Source organism: Oncorhynchus clarkii, chromosome 13 (genome assembly GCF_045791955.1).
Source record: "Oncorhynchus clarkii lewisi isolate Uvic-CL-2024 chromosome 13, UVic_Ocla_1.0, whole genome shotgun sequence".
In the NCBI taxonomy this organism is placed as follows: domain Eukaryota; kingdom Metazoa; phylum Chordata; class Actinopteri; order Salmoniformes; family Salmonidae; genus Oncorhynchus; species Oncorhynchus clarkii.
In genome coordinates, this window is record NC_092159.1 from 11,059,046 (window position 1) to 11,075,593 (window position 16,548).

General features: G+C 45.0%; 2 protein-coding genes across 2 annotated transcripts in view; both read left to right on the forward strand.

The window, feature by feature from the left end:
• LOC139424237 (uncharacterized) overlaps nucleotides 1-16,548 on the forward strand; it is a 511,968-nt gene that overhangs the window by 491,119 nt on the left and 4,301 nt on the right. The window contains 2 exon segments of the mRNA XM_071175916.1: nucleotides 840-1,815; nucleotides 1,973-2,128. Of these exon segments, the coding sequence (XP_071032017.1) occupies nucleotides 840-1,815; nucleotides 1,973-2,128 (1,132 nt within the window).
• On the forward strand, nucleotides 12,631-16,509 carry LOC139424388 (zinc finger protein ZFP2-like). The gene is made up of 3 exons (XM_071176160.1): nucleotides 12,631-12,814; nucleotides 13,879-14,038; nucleotides 15,036-16,509. Exons 1-3 carry the CDS (start codon nucleotides 12,776-12,778, stop codon nucleotides 16,400-16,402), a joined length of 1,566 nt encoding a protein of 521 aa, XP_071032261.1. The 5' UTR covers nucleotides 12,631-12,775; the 3' UTR covers nucleotides 16,403-16,509.

The following is a 16,548-nucleotide window of genomic DNA, read 5'->3' on the forward strand; positions in this document are numbered from 1 at the left end:
GACCCGAGGAGAGATTGCTGCGTGAGCAAGATTTACCTTTGGATAAAGCAGTGAATATGTGTCGAGCTGCTGAAACCACCAGAGCACAAGCTAAAGAGCTGTGCAGGGAAGAGACGTCAGTGTATGCAATAAAAAGAGAGGAGCACCACACACAACACCTTACAAAACAAAAACAAGCAAAAGAGAGAAATCAAAACACTACATTTGGAAAATGTAGATTTATCCACAAGCCTAACAAATGCCCTGCATATGACAAATCATGTAACAACTGTGGGAAAAATAATAATTTCTCAAAATGCTGCAAAGCTGAGGCTACAAAGAAAAAGGTTCACACAGTGGAGGAGATAGAAGAATTCTTTGTTGATTCTGTGGAAGTATGCAATGCAGTAAATGCTGAATGGATTGTGCCATTGACTGTGAATGAAACTAATACCATTCAAGCTTGATACTGGGGCACAGGTAAACCTGTTGTTGCTGGATGACGACAAAACACTGAAGGTGAAGAGCAAAATACACCCGGTGAATATTAAGGTGTCTGGTTATACTGGGGAGAACATACCAGTCAAAGGTAGCTGCATAGTAACTTTACAGCACAAAGGAAAACTGTTCAGAGCACAGCTGCTGATTGTGGAAAAGAGTTTACAGCCTCTTCTAGGAATCATTGCATGTGAAAAGCTCAATTTGTTGAAAAGAGTGTATGTAATGACATCACAGACTGAAAATGACCAAGAATCAATACTGGCAGAGTATGAGGATGTGTTTGAGGGTCTTGGATGTTTACCAGGAGAACACTAAATATGTACTGATGACAAAATTACTCCAGTTGTGCATGCATGCAGTAAAGTTCCCTTTGCACAGAGGAAAAAACTCAAAGAGGAACTCGGACGCATGGAAAAGATGGATGTCATCCCAAAAATGGATGAACCTACAGACTGGGTAAGCTCACTGGTTATTGTGGTGAAAAAGAACGACGATCTCAGGATCTGTCTAGACCCGAGAGATCTCAACAAAGCAATCAAGAGAGAGCATTTCAAGTTGCCAACCAGAGAAGACATAATGTCGCAGTTTGCTGGAGCAAAGTGGTTCAGTAAGCTTGATGCCTCATCAGGATTCTGGCAAATGAAGCTAGATGATGCAAGCTCAAGGCTATGCACATTCAACACACCTGAGGGCAGGTACAGATTTCTTTGTCTACCATATGGGATTCTCTCAGCACCAGAGGTCTACCACAAGCCAATCCACATGATCTTCGAGCACATTCCAGGAGTGGAGACTATGATTGATGACATTATCGTCTGGGGGTCCACAAAAGAAGAACACAATGCGAGAGTAAGACAAGTGCTGGACCTGACACGGAAAGTCAACCTAAAACTAAACAAGGACGAATGCAAGTTTGGTGTGAAAACACTTACCTTCGTGGGAGATGTACTTTCAGACGGAGTCAAACCAGACCCGAGGAAAACATCAGCCATCAACAACATGGAGCACCCGAAGAACAAGGACGATGTGATTCGCTTCATGGGAATGATCACCTACTTTGCAAAGTTCATACCTCAACTGTCAGCACAGTCCGCTCCACTCAGATGTCTTCTGGAACAGAAAAATGAATGGGAATGGTCCCATGAACAGGAAAACTGCTTCAAAAACCTAAAGAAGACAATCACAGAAGAGCCAGTGCTCAGGTTCTATGATCCAGAGAAAAGCACAAGGATTTCTGTAGATGCGTCACATTTTGGCCTGGGAGCAGTTCTTCTGCAACAGCATGACGACACATGTCGCTTATGCGTCCAGAGCCTTGACAGGCGCAGAGATAAGGTATGCACAAATAGAGAAAGAACTACTGGCAAGCACATACGCTTGTGAAAGGTTTCACCAATACGTCTACGGACGAGACTTCGAAGTAGAAACCAACCACAAACCATTGGTGTCAATCTTGTCTAAGCCACTGAGTGATTGTCCAATGAGAATCCAGAGAATGTTGATCAGACTGCAAAAGTATGATGTGAAGATGATCTATACTCCGGGAAAGTTCCTGTTCGCCGCCGACACTCTTTCTCCAGCAGTCGACAAGAAGGAGAGCTTCGACACACAGAAAAACACTGAGATTCAGGCCTACGTCGACATGATCGTAGCATCACTTCCTGTGTCTTCTGAGAGAATGGAGCAGATCAAAAGAGAGACCGCAGCTGACCAAACAATGACAGAGTTGAAAGAAACAACACTGATAGGATGGCCTGCACAGAAAAACAACTGTCCAAGGAGAATACAAGATTACTGGATATGCAGAGCTCACCGTTGTGGATGACATAGTGTTCAAAGGCAACAAGATTGTCATTCCCATGACACTGCGCAAAGAAATGCTACAGAAAATACACGAGGGCCACTTGGGTGAGGAAAAATGCAAACGACGAACACGGGAAGTAATGTACTGGCCAAGAATGAACCAGGAAATCAGCCAGACCACTGATTCATGTGAACTGTGTTTGACCTATAGGCCAAAGCAGCAAGCAGAGCCGCTAATGCCTCATCCAGTACCCAACAGACCCTACTACAAAGTTGGAGTTGACCTTTTTGACTGCAATGGCAAAAGTCACATTGTTGTTACCGACTACTACTCAAATTACCCTGAAGTAGCAACACTGCCAACTACCTTCAGCAAAGCTGTAATCACCTACCTGAAATCAGTCTTTGCAAGACATGGGGTTGCGTCTGAACTGTACTCGGACAATGGCCCACAGTTCTCAAGTTCTGAATTCCAATCGTTCGCTGACGAACTGGGGATTCCGACACAACACCTCCAGCCGCAACTACCCAAGGTCCAACGGCTTAGCAGAGAGTTCAGTCAAAATTGTCAAAGGTCTGATGAAAAAGGCACACGATGGAGAGGAGGATTTCCTAAAAAATCTGATGATTTACAGCATCGCACCGCTGCAGAATTGACTTTTACCTGCACAAATGTTGATGGGACATCGCATCAGAACCAACCTACCCATCCATGAGGACATGCTAACACCCAGAGGTGTTCACAAAGTCAAACTCGCAAAGGAAAAACAGAAAGACAAACAAAAAGAGCCACACAACAAAAGTGCAAGACACTTACCTGGACTGAATGTTTTGTTAATGTGAATAGAAATAGAGCCACAATAGAGTATTGTTGGACAGACTATATTTAGTTGAAAAACTATTTTATTTTGAAGGAAAAAAAAATTGAGGGAAAGAAATGTGTGTTATTGAAAATTGCATGTTATGCAGGTTGAGTAAACAAATGTGATGTGACGTGTAGTTACATAGAAAAGTTGTTTTCTTTTAAAGGAAAGAATATGTGTTGTTATGTGTTAATAACATTTAGACTACGTTACCCAGCAGGCTATGCGGGCGCGGGAGTTGGTTAAAGAATGCCTTGCATGGCTAAACATGGAGTTGTCTAGCTGAGGTATATGTTCATTAAAAGTAGTTAAACCTACGCCCCGGTTTGTCATTATATAAGGAACAAACATAACAAGACCGAGTCTGCGTCTCTTACATGGGTAGGCAGACCATTCCATAAAAATGGAGCTCTATAGGAGAAAGCCCTGCCTCCAGCTGTTTGCTTAGAAATTCTAGGGACAATTAGGAGGCCTGCATCTTGTGACCGTAGCGTACATGTAGGTATGTACGACAGGACCAAATCGGAAAGATGGGTAGGAGCAAGCCCATGTAATGCTTTGAAGGTTAGCAGTAAAACCTTGAAATCACCCCTTGCCTTAACAGGAAGCCAGTGTAGGGAGGCTACCACTGAAGTAATATGATCACATTTTTTGGTTCTAGTTAGGATTCTAGCAGCCGTATTTAGCACTAACTGAAGTTTATTAGTGCTTTATCCGGGTAGCTGGAAAGTAGAGCATTGCAGTAGTCTAACCTAGTAACAAAAGCATGGATTAATTTTTCTGCATCATTTTTGGACCGAAGATTTCAGATTTTTGCAATGTTACGTAAATGGAAAAAAGCTGTCCTTGAAACAGTCTTGATAAGTTCGTCAAAAGAGAGATCAGGGTCCAGAGTAACGCCAGGCTTCCAGCGAGGGCAATTTTGGGACTTGTTTCATTGATGTTTCATTGACCATGTTTCATTGAAATGTTCAGCTGTGTGTCATCCGTTTTCGAATGACATCCCCAAAAGGTAAAATTTATAGTGAAAACAATAGTGGTCCTAAAACGGAACCTTGAGGAACACCAAAATTTACAGTTGATTTGTCAGAGGACAAACCATTCACAGAGACAAATTGATATCGTTCCGACAGAAAATATCTAAACCAGGCCAGAACTTGTCCGACTAGACCAATTTGGGTTTCCAATCTCTCCAAAAGAATGTGGTGATCGATGGTATCAAAAGCAGCACTAAGGTCTAGGAGCACGAGGACAGATGCAGAGCCTCGGTCTGACGCCATTAAAAGGCAATTTACCACCTTCACAAGTGCAGTCTCAGTGCTATGATGGGGTCTAAAACCAGACTGAAGCATTTCGTTAAAAAAAATGAGAGGAATGGAAGATTCGATACAGGCCGATAGTTTTTTATACACTGCTCAAAAAAATAAAGGGAACACTTAAACAACACAATGTAACTCCAAGTCAATCACACTTCTGTGAAATCAAACTGTCCATTTAGGAAGCAACACTAATTGACAATAAATTTCACATGCTGTTGTGCAAATGGAATAGACAACAGGTGGAAATTATAGGCAATTAGCAAGACACCCCCAATAAAGGAGTACTTCTGCAGGTGCTGACCACAGACCACTTCTCAGTTCCTATGCTTCCTGGCTGATGTTTTGGTCACTTTTGAATGCTGGCGGTGCTTTCACTCTAGTGGTAACATGAGACGGAGTCTACAACCCACACAAGTGGCTCAGGTAGTGCAGCTCATCCAGAATGGAACATCAATGCCAGCTGTGGCAAGAAGGTTTGCTGTGTCTGTCAGCGTAGTGTCCAGAGCATGTAGGCACTACCAAGAGACAGGCCAGTACATCAGGAGACGTGGAGGAGGCCGTAGGAGGGCAACAACCCAGCAGCAGGACCGCTACCTCCGCCTTTATGCAAGGAGGAGCAGGAGGAGCACTGCCAGAGCCCTGCAAAATGACCTCCAGCAGGCCACAAATGTGCATGTGTCTGCTCAAACGGTCAGAAACAGACTCCATGAGGGTGGTATGAGGGCCCGACGTCCACAGGTGGGGGTTGTGGTTACATCCCAACACCGTGCAGGACGTTTGGCATTTGCCAGAGAACACCAAGATTGGCAAATTCGCCACTGGCGCCCTGTGCTCTTCACAGATGAAAGCAGGTTCACACTGAGCACATGTGACAGACGTGACAGAGTCTGGAGATGCCGTGGAGAACGTTCTGCTGCCTGCAACATCCTCCAGCATGACCGGTTTGGCAGTGGGTCAGTCATGGTGTGGGGTGGCATTTCTTTGGGGGGCCGCACAGCTCTCCATGTGCTCGCCAGAGATAGCCTGACTGCCATTAGGTACCGAGATGAGATCCTCAGACCCCTTGTGAGACCACATGCCCGGTGCGGTTGGCCCTGGGTTCCTCCTAATGCAAGACAATGCTGGACCTCATGTGGCTGGAGTGTGTCAGCAGTTCCTGCAAGAGGAAGGCATTGATGCTATGGACTGGCCCGCCCGTTCCCCAGACATGAATCCAATTGAGCACATCTTGGACATCATGTCTCGCTCCATCCACCAACGCCACGTTGCACCACAGACTGTCCAGGAGTTGGCAGATGCTTTAGTCCAGGTCTGGGAGGAGATCCCTCAGATCTGGGTTCCTCCTAATGCAAGACAATGCTGGACCTCATGTGGCTGGAGTGTGTCAGCAGTTCCTGCAAGAGGAAGGCATTGATGCTATGGACCACCCGTTCCCCAGACCTGAATCCAATTGAGCACATCTGGGACATCATGTCTCGCTCCATCCACCATCCACCTGTGTTGCACCACAGACTGTCCAGGAGTTGGCAGATGCTTTAGTCCAGGTCTGGGAGGAGATCCCTCAGGAGACCATCCGCCACCTCATCATGAGCATGCCCAGGCGTTGTAGGGAGGTCATACAGGCACGTGGAGGCCACACACACTACTGAGCCTAATTTTGACTTGTTTTAAGGACATTACATCAAAGTTGGATCAGCCTGTAGTGTGGTTTTCCACTTTAATTTTGAGTGTGACTCCAAATCCAGACCTCCATGGATTGATACATTTGATTTCCATTGATCATTTTTGTGTGATTTTGTTGTCAGCACATTCAACTATGTAAAGAAAAAAGTATTTAATAAGAATATTTCATTAATTCAGATCTCGGATGTGTTCTTTTAGTGTTCCCTTTATTTTTTTGAGCAGTGTATTTTCTGGTTTGGCTTTTTCAAGAGAGGCCTTATTACTGCCACTTTTAGTGAGTTTGGTACACATCCGGTGGATAGAGATGATTATGTTCAACATAGGAGGGCCAAGAACAGGAAGCTGCTCTTTCAGTAGTTTAGTTGGAATAGGGTCCAGTATGCAGCTTGAAGGTTTAGAGGCCATGATTATTTTCATCATTGTGTCAAGAGATATAGTACGGAAACACTTGAGTTTCTCCTTTGATCCTTGGTCCTGGCAGAGTTGTGCAGACTCAGGACAACTGAGCTTTGGAGGAATATGCCGATTTAAAGAGGAGTCCATAATTTGCTTTCTAATGATCATGATCTTTTCCTCAAAGAAGTTCATGAATTTATTACTGCTGAAGTGAAAGCCATCCTCTCTTGGGGAATGCTGCTTTTTAGTTAGCTTTGCAACAGTACCAAAAATAATTTCCCTCAATTAAGTTCGAAAAATAGGATGATCGAGCAGCAGTAAGGGCTCTTCGATACTGCACGGTACTGTCTTTCCAAGCTAGTCGGAAGAATTCCAGTTTGGTGTGGAGGCAGTTCCGTTCCAATTTTCTGGAAGCTTGCTTCAGAGCTCGGGTATTTTCTGTATACCAGGGGGCTAGTTCCTTATGACAAATGTTTTTAGTTTTTAGGGGTGCAACTGCGTCTAGGGTATTGCGCAAGGTTAAATTGAGTTCCTACGCTAGGTGGTTAACTGATTTTTGTTCCGACGTCCTTGGGTAGGCAGAGGGGTCTGGAAGGGCATCAAGGAATCTTTGGGTTGTCTGAGAATTTATAGCACAACTTTTGATGCTCCTTGGTTGGGGTCTGAGCAGATTATTTGTTGCGATTGCAAACGTAATAAAATGGTGGTCCGATAGTCCAGGATTATTAGGAAAAACATTAAGATCCACAACATTTATTCCATGGGACAAAACTAGGTCCAGAGTATGACTGTGGCAGTGAGTAGGTCCGGAGACATGTTGGACAAAACCCACTGAGTCGATGATGGCTCCGAATGCCTTTTGGAGTGGGTCTGTGGACTTTTCCATGTGAATATTAAAGTCACCAAAAATTTGAATATTATCTGCTATGACTACAAGGTCCGATAGGAATTCAGGGAACTCAGTGAGGAACGCTGTACATGGCCCAGGAGGCCTGTAATCAGTAGCTATAATAAGTGATTGAGTAGGCTGCATAGATTTCATGACTAGAAGCTCAAAAGACAAAAATGTTTTGTTTTTTTTGTAAATTGAAATTTGCTATCGTAAATGTTTGCAACACCTTCACCTTTGCGGGATGTGCGGGGGATATGGTCACTAGTGTAACCAGGAGGTGAGGCCTCATTTACCACAGTAAATTCCTTAGGCTTAAGCCATGTTTCAGTCAGGCCAATCACATCAATATTATGATCAGTGATTAGTTAATTGACTATAACTGCAGTGGAAGTGAGGGATCTAACATTAAGTAGCCCTATTTTGAGATGTGAGGTATCACGATCTCTTTCAATAATGGCAGGAATGGAGGTCTTTATTCTAGTGAGATTGATAAGGCGAACACCACCATGTTTAGTTTTGCCAAACCTAGGTTGAGGCACAGACACGGTCTCAATGGGGATAGCTGAGCTGACTACACTGACTGTGCTAGTGGCAGACTCCACTAAGCTGGCAGGCTGGCTGTATCCACACTATATTAGGTATACCGTTGTGATATTGTCAGGCATGATTTTAGGACTTCGATCGAAGTTGCATGTTGTACCTCGTTTCCCTTCAGTGAAAAGTAGTTATTTCATTTACAATTGAATTAATCAATTAAAGATATAATACTAGCACATCAAATTACGGTATTGTACACTAGCCAACTCCGCTATCGACACAGTAAATAATATTGCCTACGTGCTTTTGACAATACGTATTCAACAAAAAAGTATTATTTTCAAAGAACCCAAATTTGCATTAACACAGTAGACCTAAATATTTCCTAACGATATCCCTACTTAAATATATCCGACTTACTCCTCAATCGGATCAAGGACATCTTGGTCATTATTTTCATCGTCTAAAATAAGGAAAATATCTGGGGCAGACACTGGAAAATCGCTTCTGTCACAAGTAAAAAAAGAAAGAAAAGAAAAGAAAATGAATGTCTGTGTCTCCTCCGAGCTCTCAAATACCGTGCCAGTCTCACACTCTACGAACGGTCACTGCAATTCCCCTAAACCCTAAACTAACACTAATCTTAACCAATTTACATTTATACTTTATGGAGGTGTGGACATCCCAATGATCCCGAATAGCACAGATCCTCTGGGAAGTTCTATGAACTGCTCTATTCGACTGAAGGGACATCCCAAGTTGTCTGATGTGGAACTGGTAACAACACAGTCTGTGATTGGCAAACAACATTTAGATCTGAATACAGCGACATAAATTACATACCATGACATGAGGTGCTGAGGGAAAGACAGATTATCTATGATATTTTCTAGGCCATTAGCGATAACAGGAAATACACAAGCCGTAGGCTCCACCATAGTTCCAGGTGGCTATTCCGGATTGTCTGCTTGCACGGGAAAAATGTTACGTTTCTAACATTTATGGTTGAGATTGAATTAATATAAACTATGCACATTATGACTTTCATTAACATGCGATGCAGACGTCACGCAGACGTTAGTAGCATGTCATGTAAGTCAGACGCGTCACGCAGACATTAGTAAGGCGTTGGTATCATGTCATGTCAGGTGTTACGGTTGCCTAGGCTTATACATGCCCCTTATCACCCCCCATAGAACTCTGTAGTGCGCTTGCCATCCTCCTGTCTCTCTCACCAGTCACGGGTAAATTTGAAGGAAGGGATCTAGGCTCCAAATGTTCGTTTCTCTCATTAAAAATCCTTGATTTCCTTTTTCATTTGGAAAACATTCCTTTCTAGTGTGGTGATCAACCCAGAGTAGCCATTAGCGTGGTCTCCAGGCTGGTCATGTGGTGGTGATCAACCCAGAGTAGACATTAGCCGTGGTCTCCAGGCTGGTCATGTGGTGGTGATCAACCCAGAGTAGACATTAGCCGTGGTCTCCAGGCTGGTCATGTGGTGGTGATCAACCCAGAGTAGACATTAGCCGTGGTCTCCAGGCTGGTCATGTGGTGGTGATCAACCCAGAGTAACCATTAGCCGTGGTCTCCAGGCTGGTCATGTGGTGGTGATCAACCCAGAGTAGCCATTAGCCGTGGTCTCCAGGCTGGTTATGTGGTGGTGATCAACCCAGAGTAGACATTAGCCGTGGTCTCCAGGCAGGTCATGTGGTGGTGATCAACCCAGAGTAGACATTAGCCGTGGTCTCCAGGCTGGTCATGTGGTGGTGATCAACCCAGAGTAGACATTATCCGTGGTCTCCAGGCTGGTCATGTGGTGGTGATCAACTCAGAGTAGACATTAGCCGTGGTCTCCAGGCTGGTCATGTGGTGGTGATCAACCCAGAGTAGACATTAGCCGTGGTCTCCAGGCTGGTCATGTGGTGGTGATCAACCCAGAGTAGACATTAGCCGTGGTCTCCAGGCTGGTCATGTGGTGGTGATCAACCCAGAGTAGACATTAGCCATGGTCTCCAGGCTGGTCATGTGGTGGTGATCAACCCAGAGTAGACATTAGCCGTGGTCCCAGGCTGGTCATGTGGTGGTGATCAACCCAGAGTAGCCATTAGCCGTGGTCTCCAGGCTGGTCATGAGGTGGTGATCAACCCAGAGTAACCATTAGCCATGGTCTCCAGGCTGGTTATGTGGTGGTGATCAACCCAGAGTAGACATTAGCCGTGGTCTCCAGGCTGGTCATGTGGTGGTGATCAACCCAGAGTAGCCATTAGCCGTGGTCTCCAGGCTGGTCATGTGGTGGTGATCAACCCAGAGTAGACATTAGCCGTGGTCTCCAGGCTGGTCATGTGGTGGTGATCAACCCAGAGTAACCATTAGCCGTGGTCTCCAGGCTGGTCATGTGGTGGTGATCAACCCAGAGTAACCATTAGCCGTGGTCTCCAGGCTGGTTATGTGGTGGTGATCAACCCAGAGTAGACATTAGCCGTGGTCTCCAGGCTGGTCATGTGGTGGTGATCAACCCAGAGTAACCATTAGCCATGGTCTCCAGGCTGGTCATGTGGTGTTGATCAACCCAGAGTAGCCATTAGCCGTGGTCTCCAGGCTGGTCATGTGGTGGTGATCAACCCAGAATAGCCATTAGCCGTGGTCTCCAGGCTGGTCATGTGGTGGTGATCAACCCAGAGTAGCCATTAGCCGTGGTCTCCAGGCTGGTCATGTGGTGGTGATCAACCCAGAGTAGCCATTAGCCGTGGTCTCCAGGCTGGTCATGAGGTGGTGATCAACCCAGAGTAACCATTAGCCGTGGTCTCCAGGCTGGTCATGCGGTGGTGATCAACCCAGAGCAGCCATTAGCTGTGGTCTCCAGGCTGGTCATGCGGTGGTGATCAACCCAGAGTAGACATTAGCCGTGGTCTCCAGGCTGGTCATGTGGTGGTGATCAACCCAGAGTAACCATTAGCCGTGGTCTCCAGGCTGGTCATGTGGTGGTGATCAACCCAGAGTAGACATTAGCCGTGGTCTCCAGGCTGGTCATGTGGTGGTGATCAACCCAGAGTAACCATTAGCCGTGGTCTCCAGGCTGGTCATGTGGTGGTGATCAACCCAGAGTAGCCATTAGCCGTGGTCTCCAGGCTGGTCATGTGGTGGTGATCAACCCAGAGTAGCCATTAGCCGTGGTCTCCAGGCTGGTCATGTGGTGGTGATCAACCCAGAGTAGCCATTAGCCGTGGTCTCCAGGCTGGTCATGTGGTGGTGATCAACCCAGAGTAGACATTAGCCGTGGTCTCCAGGCTGGTCATGTGGTGTTGATCAACCCAGAGTAGACATTAGCCGTGGTCTCCAGGCTGGTCATGTGGTGGTGATCAACCCAGAGTAGACATTAGCCGTGGTCTCCAGGCAGGTCATGTGGTGGTGATCAACCCAGAGTAACCCTTAGCCATGGTCTCCAGGCTGGTTATGTGGTGGTGATCAACCCAGAGTAGACATTAGCTGTGGTCTCCAGGCTGGTCATGTGGTGTTGATCAACCCAGAGTAACCATTAGCCATGGTCTCCAGGCTGGTTATGTGGTGGTGATCAACCCAGAGTAGACATTAGCCGTGGTCTCCAGGCTGGTCATGTGGTGGTGATCAACCCAGAGTAGACATTAGCCGTGGTCTCCAGGCTGGTCATGTGGTGGTGATCAACCCAGAGTAACCATTAGCCATGGTCTCCAGGCTGGTTATGTGGTGGTGATCAACCCAGAGTAGACATTAGCCGTGGTCTCCAGGCTGGTCATGTGGTGTTGATCAACCCAGAGTAGCCATTAGCCGTGGTCTCCAGGCTGGTCATGTGGTGGTGATCAACCCAGAGTAGCCATTAGCCGTGGTCTCCAGGCTGGTCATGTGGTGGTGATCAACCCAGAGTAGCCATTAGCCGTGGTCTCCAGGCTGGTCATGCGGATGTCCAGTGCCTTGTGGTTGGATCTAGTCTGTTCAGTGGCAGTTTTCAGCTCCTCTCTCAGCTGGCTAACCTAGTTTCGTAGCTCTGCCGACTGTATATCCGTCCATTTTGTCAATTAATTCCTGCTTCATTTCAGTTAATGCCTGTAGAACAGCTTCTTGTCCAGTCGCCTCGGCTGTGCATTGTTCAGTTGTTGGTGTAGATTCATGGTCCTTGGCTAGGCTAGCTGGTCTGTTAGAATTAGCCCTTGGCTGATTCTTGCGGTTGGTGCCTGACATCTTCGACAAAAACGTGACATTAAGCATTAAAATGGAGTTGTAGATGGTTGTAGAGGGGTATTTTGATCAAAATTAAAATTGTATTTGATTTTACTAGGCAAGTAAATAAGAATTTGTTATTAACTGACAAGGATCCTGGACGACTCTGGGCCAATTGTGCTCCACCCTTTGGGACTCCTAAACACGGGCAGTTGAGATACAGCCTGGAATCAAACCAGGGTCCGTAGTAACGCCTCTAGCACTGAGATGTAGTACCTTAGACCGCTGCGCCATTCGGGAATCCCGAAATACAATCTGCTCAAATATTTAAATGTTCTGTTGAGGAGCTCAGAAAAGTACATCCTCACATGGCGCTGCTCCCTCGTCGCCCCTGCGGGTATTTGGGGATTAACAACATTTTTGTTATTGTATATGATGATGATGGTGGTACTGTATCCCCCCCTCCCGCATTCATTTCCCACAATGGACTTTTTTTCCCCCGTTCACTACCCGTCCAGTAGGTGGCGGTAATACGTAGTCTGACATTAAACCTTAAAGAAGAAGACAACAAAGTAGCCTAACTGTACTGTTGTAGCCGACCACATTTCATGTCTTACAAAGAAACAATAGCTTCCACAATGGATCGGGTAAGTCTGGATTTAACAGTATATGCCTGCTGTGCTGTATAAAATGTATAGGCCTAGTTATCATCTTTGCACCTCTACATTCCTGTTTTCGGTTAAATGTCGTTACAAAAAAAAGACAAGACAGTAAAACTTGTTGGGATTTTTTTTTACTTCAACAAAGTAGCCTGTTGAGGAATCTGTGGCTATAACCTAATTATCTCTCCTTCCACAAAGTGTGCACATGTTAACATTATTTCACTGATTTCGAACACATTATCCATTATTTGACCAGATGCTCAAGTGGCCGCTCTAACAAAGAAAAAAATATATAAGGCAATCGTGAAGAGTCAAGATCACGTGGGACCATGAAATGCAACGAGGGCAGATGTGCGTGTTTCCACTAGTTACCACGGCCACAAAGTCAAATGTCTATATCGTGTTTTTATTTATTTAGGGTTAGGCATAAAGTTAGAAGTGGCGCAGTCTAAGTCACTGCGTGTCAATGCTAGAGGCGTCACTACAGACACCCTGGTTCGAATCCCACTGGGCGGCGCACAATTGCCCCAGCGTCATCCGGGTTTGGCCAGTGTAGGCCGTCATTGTGAATAATAATTTGTTCTTAACTGACATGCCTAGTTAAATAAAATAAAGTAGTATGGTTAGGGTTCAAATAAAATTTTAATAAGATCCATTGTAGAAATGGGCGTGGTTTATGACTTCTATGACTAGTGACGACCAGGCTCTACTCCCATATAAAGTGTTCTACTTTTATCAATACACTCCTCTAACAACCTAATCGTTACGAAATTTATATTCGATCAAATAAGTCAGAAGTCAGAAGCCAGATTCTGGGCTTCGCCTCTAAATTGCTGTTTGAAAGGAAATTACTGGTATGAGATATATGTTGGAAACTAGCCCAAGCTTCCACCAATCTAATGCTCTTAGATTTGTGGGTTGTAGTGAACGATTGAACATTTCAAGGAAATTAGATTTAAGGGATGCACTCAAATTAATCAGAGGTTTAGACTAAATTAATACAATATTTGGTTTAATTATACACTTTTAATACTTCTTGCGGCCAACAGGACAACGCTAGCCCGTTCCCCTGCACCCTCCCGGAGTCCCCATGTCAAACGCCTCCCAGTTACGCTTTACTGCGGGGTCTGGTCGACTGCAGGAAAACACCGGGGCAGAGTGGAACTGAGACAGGAGAAAAGAAGGAAGATGGAGAGTTGATTTCATTAAGTAAGAACCATGGTGTGTAGATTAGACTACAATCTGCTTCTGAAACAAGGCTTAAAGATGGTGGCCCGCATGTACTTACCACAAATTACTCCTTTTGCTGAGTTCACTGTATTCTACATTGCTCTTTTATACTGTTTTTTTTGTATGGTCATTAGCGCAGTAAACATGATCCCAATTTTTGCTTCAAGACGGCGGCGATTTGAAAATTCAAAGAAGTAGATTGTGCTGATGTATTGGAACATTGAACCATGTCGCACACCGTAGTTCCAAAACTCAGTAGTTAGTGCTAAAACAAAGATGTCATATCTGAATTCTGCCATCTTTATGAACTTTAGTCATTAATTGAATAATGATATATTGATAAAAATATCTGGGTAGTTCCCCGCATTTTTAAAAGTAACTTAAAATTAGGTGAAATATCTATAAATATTGTCATAAAGACAACATGTTCAATTTCATGAAAACATGTTTTCCCATCTCAAGATATTGAATAAAAATATAACTATACTAAGTGCCTATGTACCAAATAAAGTAACAGGGTTGACTGTAAAAGTCTTAAATCAGCCATCAATTCACTTGTGACAGGGAATGGAAGCTTGTTTTTTTGCAGCAGTTAGTGTTAATTTAATGCAATCCAGAAAATGGAATTGTTCAAAGATTACTAGCATGTCTATGTATGGGTAAATGGGTTGACATGCTCAGTTTTCCACCACAAAACAGCTTAAGTTGACAATCGAAGTAACGCTGTTAAAAACACCTGTTTTTCTGAGCAATATTTCAAATTATTAAGACACGTAAAGGCCGTCATCAGATTCATAGAGGCATATTTAATCTGCATATGTTCTAGCACGAGCAGCGCAAGTTTCCTTCATGCTTCTCAAAACTAACATGTTTGCTGTGGTAGTACATTTAGATTGGCAATTTTCAGCATTTATCAAAGTCCCATCAGGTAGCCTGATTTCAGATGGCCATGCTATTCAATATCTTTGTTTCACAGGGGACAGCCCTAACCGTTGCTCTCTCAGTGGGAGGGGCTTATCATCTGCGGAGCCTCAACAACATCATGATGCTGACAAGACAGAGAAGAGTCTCTCCAGACCAGAACACCTCAAGAAACACCAGCAGAGACTTACAGGGAAGAAACCTCACCAATGCTGCTTTGACTGTGGGAAGAGTTCTGCTAAAAAGAGGGAATTGGTCATTTACAAGCAGATTCACACTGGGAGGAAAATGTACTGCTGCTCTCAGTGTGGGAAGAGTTTTGCTGCATCTAAAACCTTGCAATCTCAGATAATTCATACAGGGGAGAGGCCTTACACCTGCTTTGATTGTGGGAAGAGCTTCAGTCAATCAGGAGCCCTGACTACACACCAACGCATACACACAGGAGAGAAGCCTTATAGCTGTGATCAGTGTGGGAAGAGCTTTGCTCTATCCGGAAACCTGAGTACGCACCAGCGTGTACACACAGGAGAGAAGCCTTATAGCTGTGATCAGTGTGGGAAAAGCTTCAACCAATCAGGAAACCTGACTACGCACCAGCGTGTACACACAAGAGAGAAGCCTTATAGCTGTGATCAGTGTGGGAAGAGCTTTGCTCTATCCGGGAACCTGACTAGACACCAGCGCATACACACAGGAGAGAAGCCTTATAGCTGTGATCAGTGTGGGAAGAGTTTCAATCAATCAGGAGAACTGACTAGACACCAACGCATACACACAGGAGAGAAGCCTTATAGCTGTGATCAGTGTTGGAAGAGCTTTGCTCTGTCCGAAGACCTGACTAGACACCAGCGCATACACACAGGAGAGAAGCCTTATAGCTGTGAACAGTGTGGGAAGAGCTTCATGGATTCAGGTAGTCTGACTAGACACCAGCGCATACACACAGGAGAGAAGCCTTATAGCTGTGATCAGTGTGGTAAGAGCTTCATGGATTCAGGAAGTCTGACTAGACACCAGCGCATACACACAGGAGCAAAGCCTTATAGCTGTGATCAATGCGGGAAGAGTTTTGCTCAATATTCCACTCTGACTGCACACCAACGCATACACACAGGAGAGAAGCCTTATAGCTGTGATCAGTGTGGGAAGAGCTTCAATCGTTCAGGATCCCTGACTACACACCAACGCATACACACAGGAGAGAAGCCTTATAGCTGTGATCAGTGTGGGAAGAGCTTCAATCATTCAGGAGCCCTGACTAGACACCAGCTCACACACACTGGAGAGAAACCTTACTCTTGTCTATGTGGAAAGAGCTTTGCTCGTTCAGGGTCACTGAAACAACACCAGAAAGCATCTCCCTCCTACAGCACCGGTTACAGATCTCTTAATAAAGTTACAATAGAAAACATCCTGTAAAGAGTCATCCATCTCCCATTCGCTAACAGTTTACTAAGTCTGATTACCATGGTAACATGTGTAGATAATATGCAGCTCTGGATCCATATGTATCAAGCGTCTTGGAGTAGGAGTGCTGTGTGTGGTGGGGTGGGGGGGTTCAGAGC

What these genes read in the sequence shown, in the direction of transcription:
- LOC139424388 (XM_071176160.1), top strand. Translation starts at nt 12,776, where the DNA reads ATGTCTTACAAAGAAACAATAGCTTCCACAATGGATCGG. An exon ending in TAGCTTCCACAATGGATCGG is followed by an intron (nt 12,815 to 13,878) that starts GTAAGTCTGGAT and finishes TGCGGCCAACAG; the next exon opens with GACAACGCTAGCCCGTTCCC. An exon ending in TGGAGAGTTGATTTCATTAA is followed by an intron (nt 14,039 to 15,035) that starts GTAAGAACCATG and finishes TTTGTTTCACAG; the next exon opens with GGGACAGCCCTAACCGTTGC.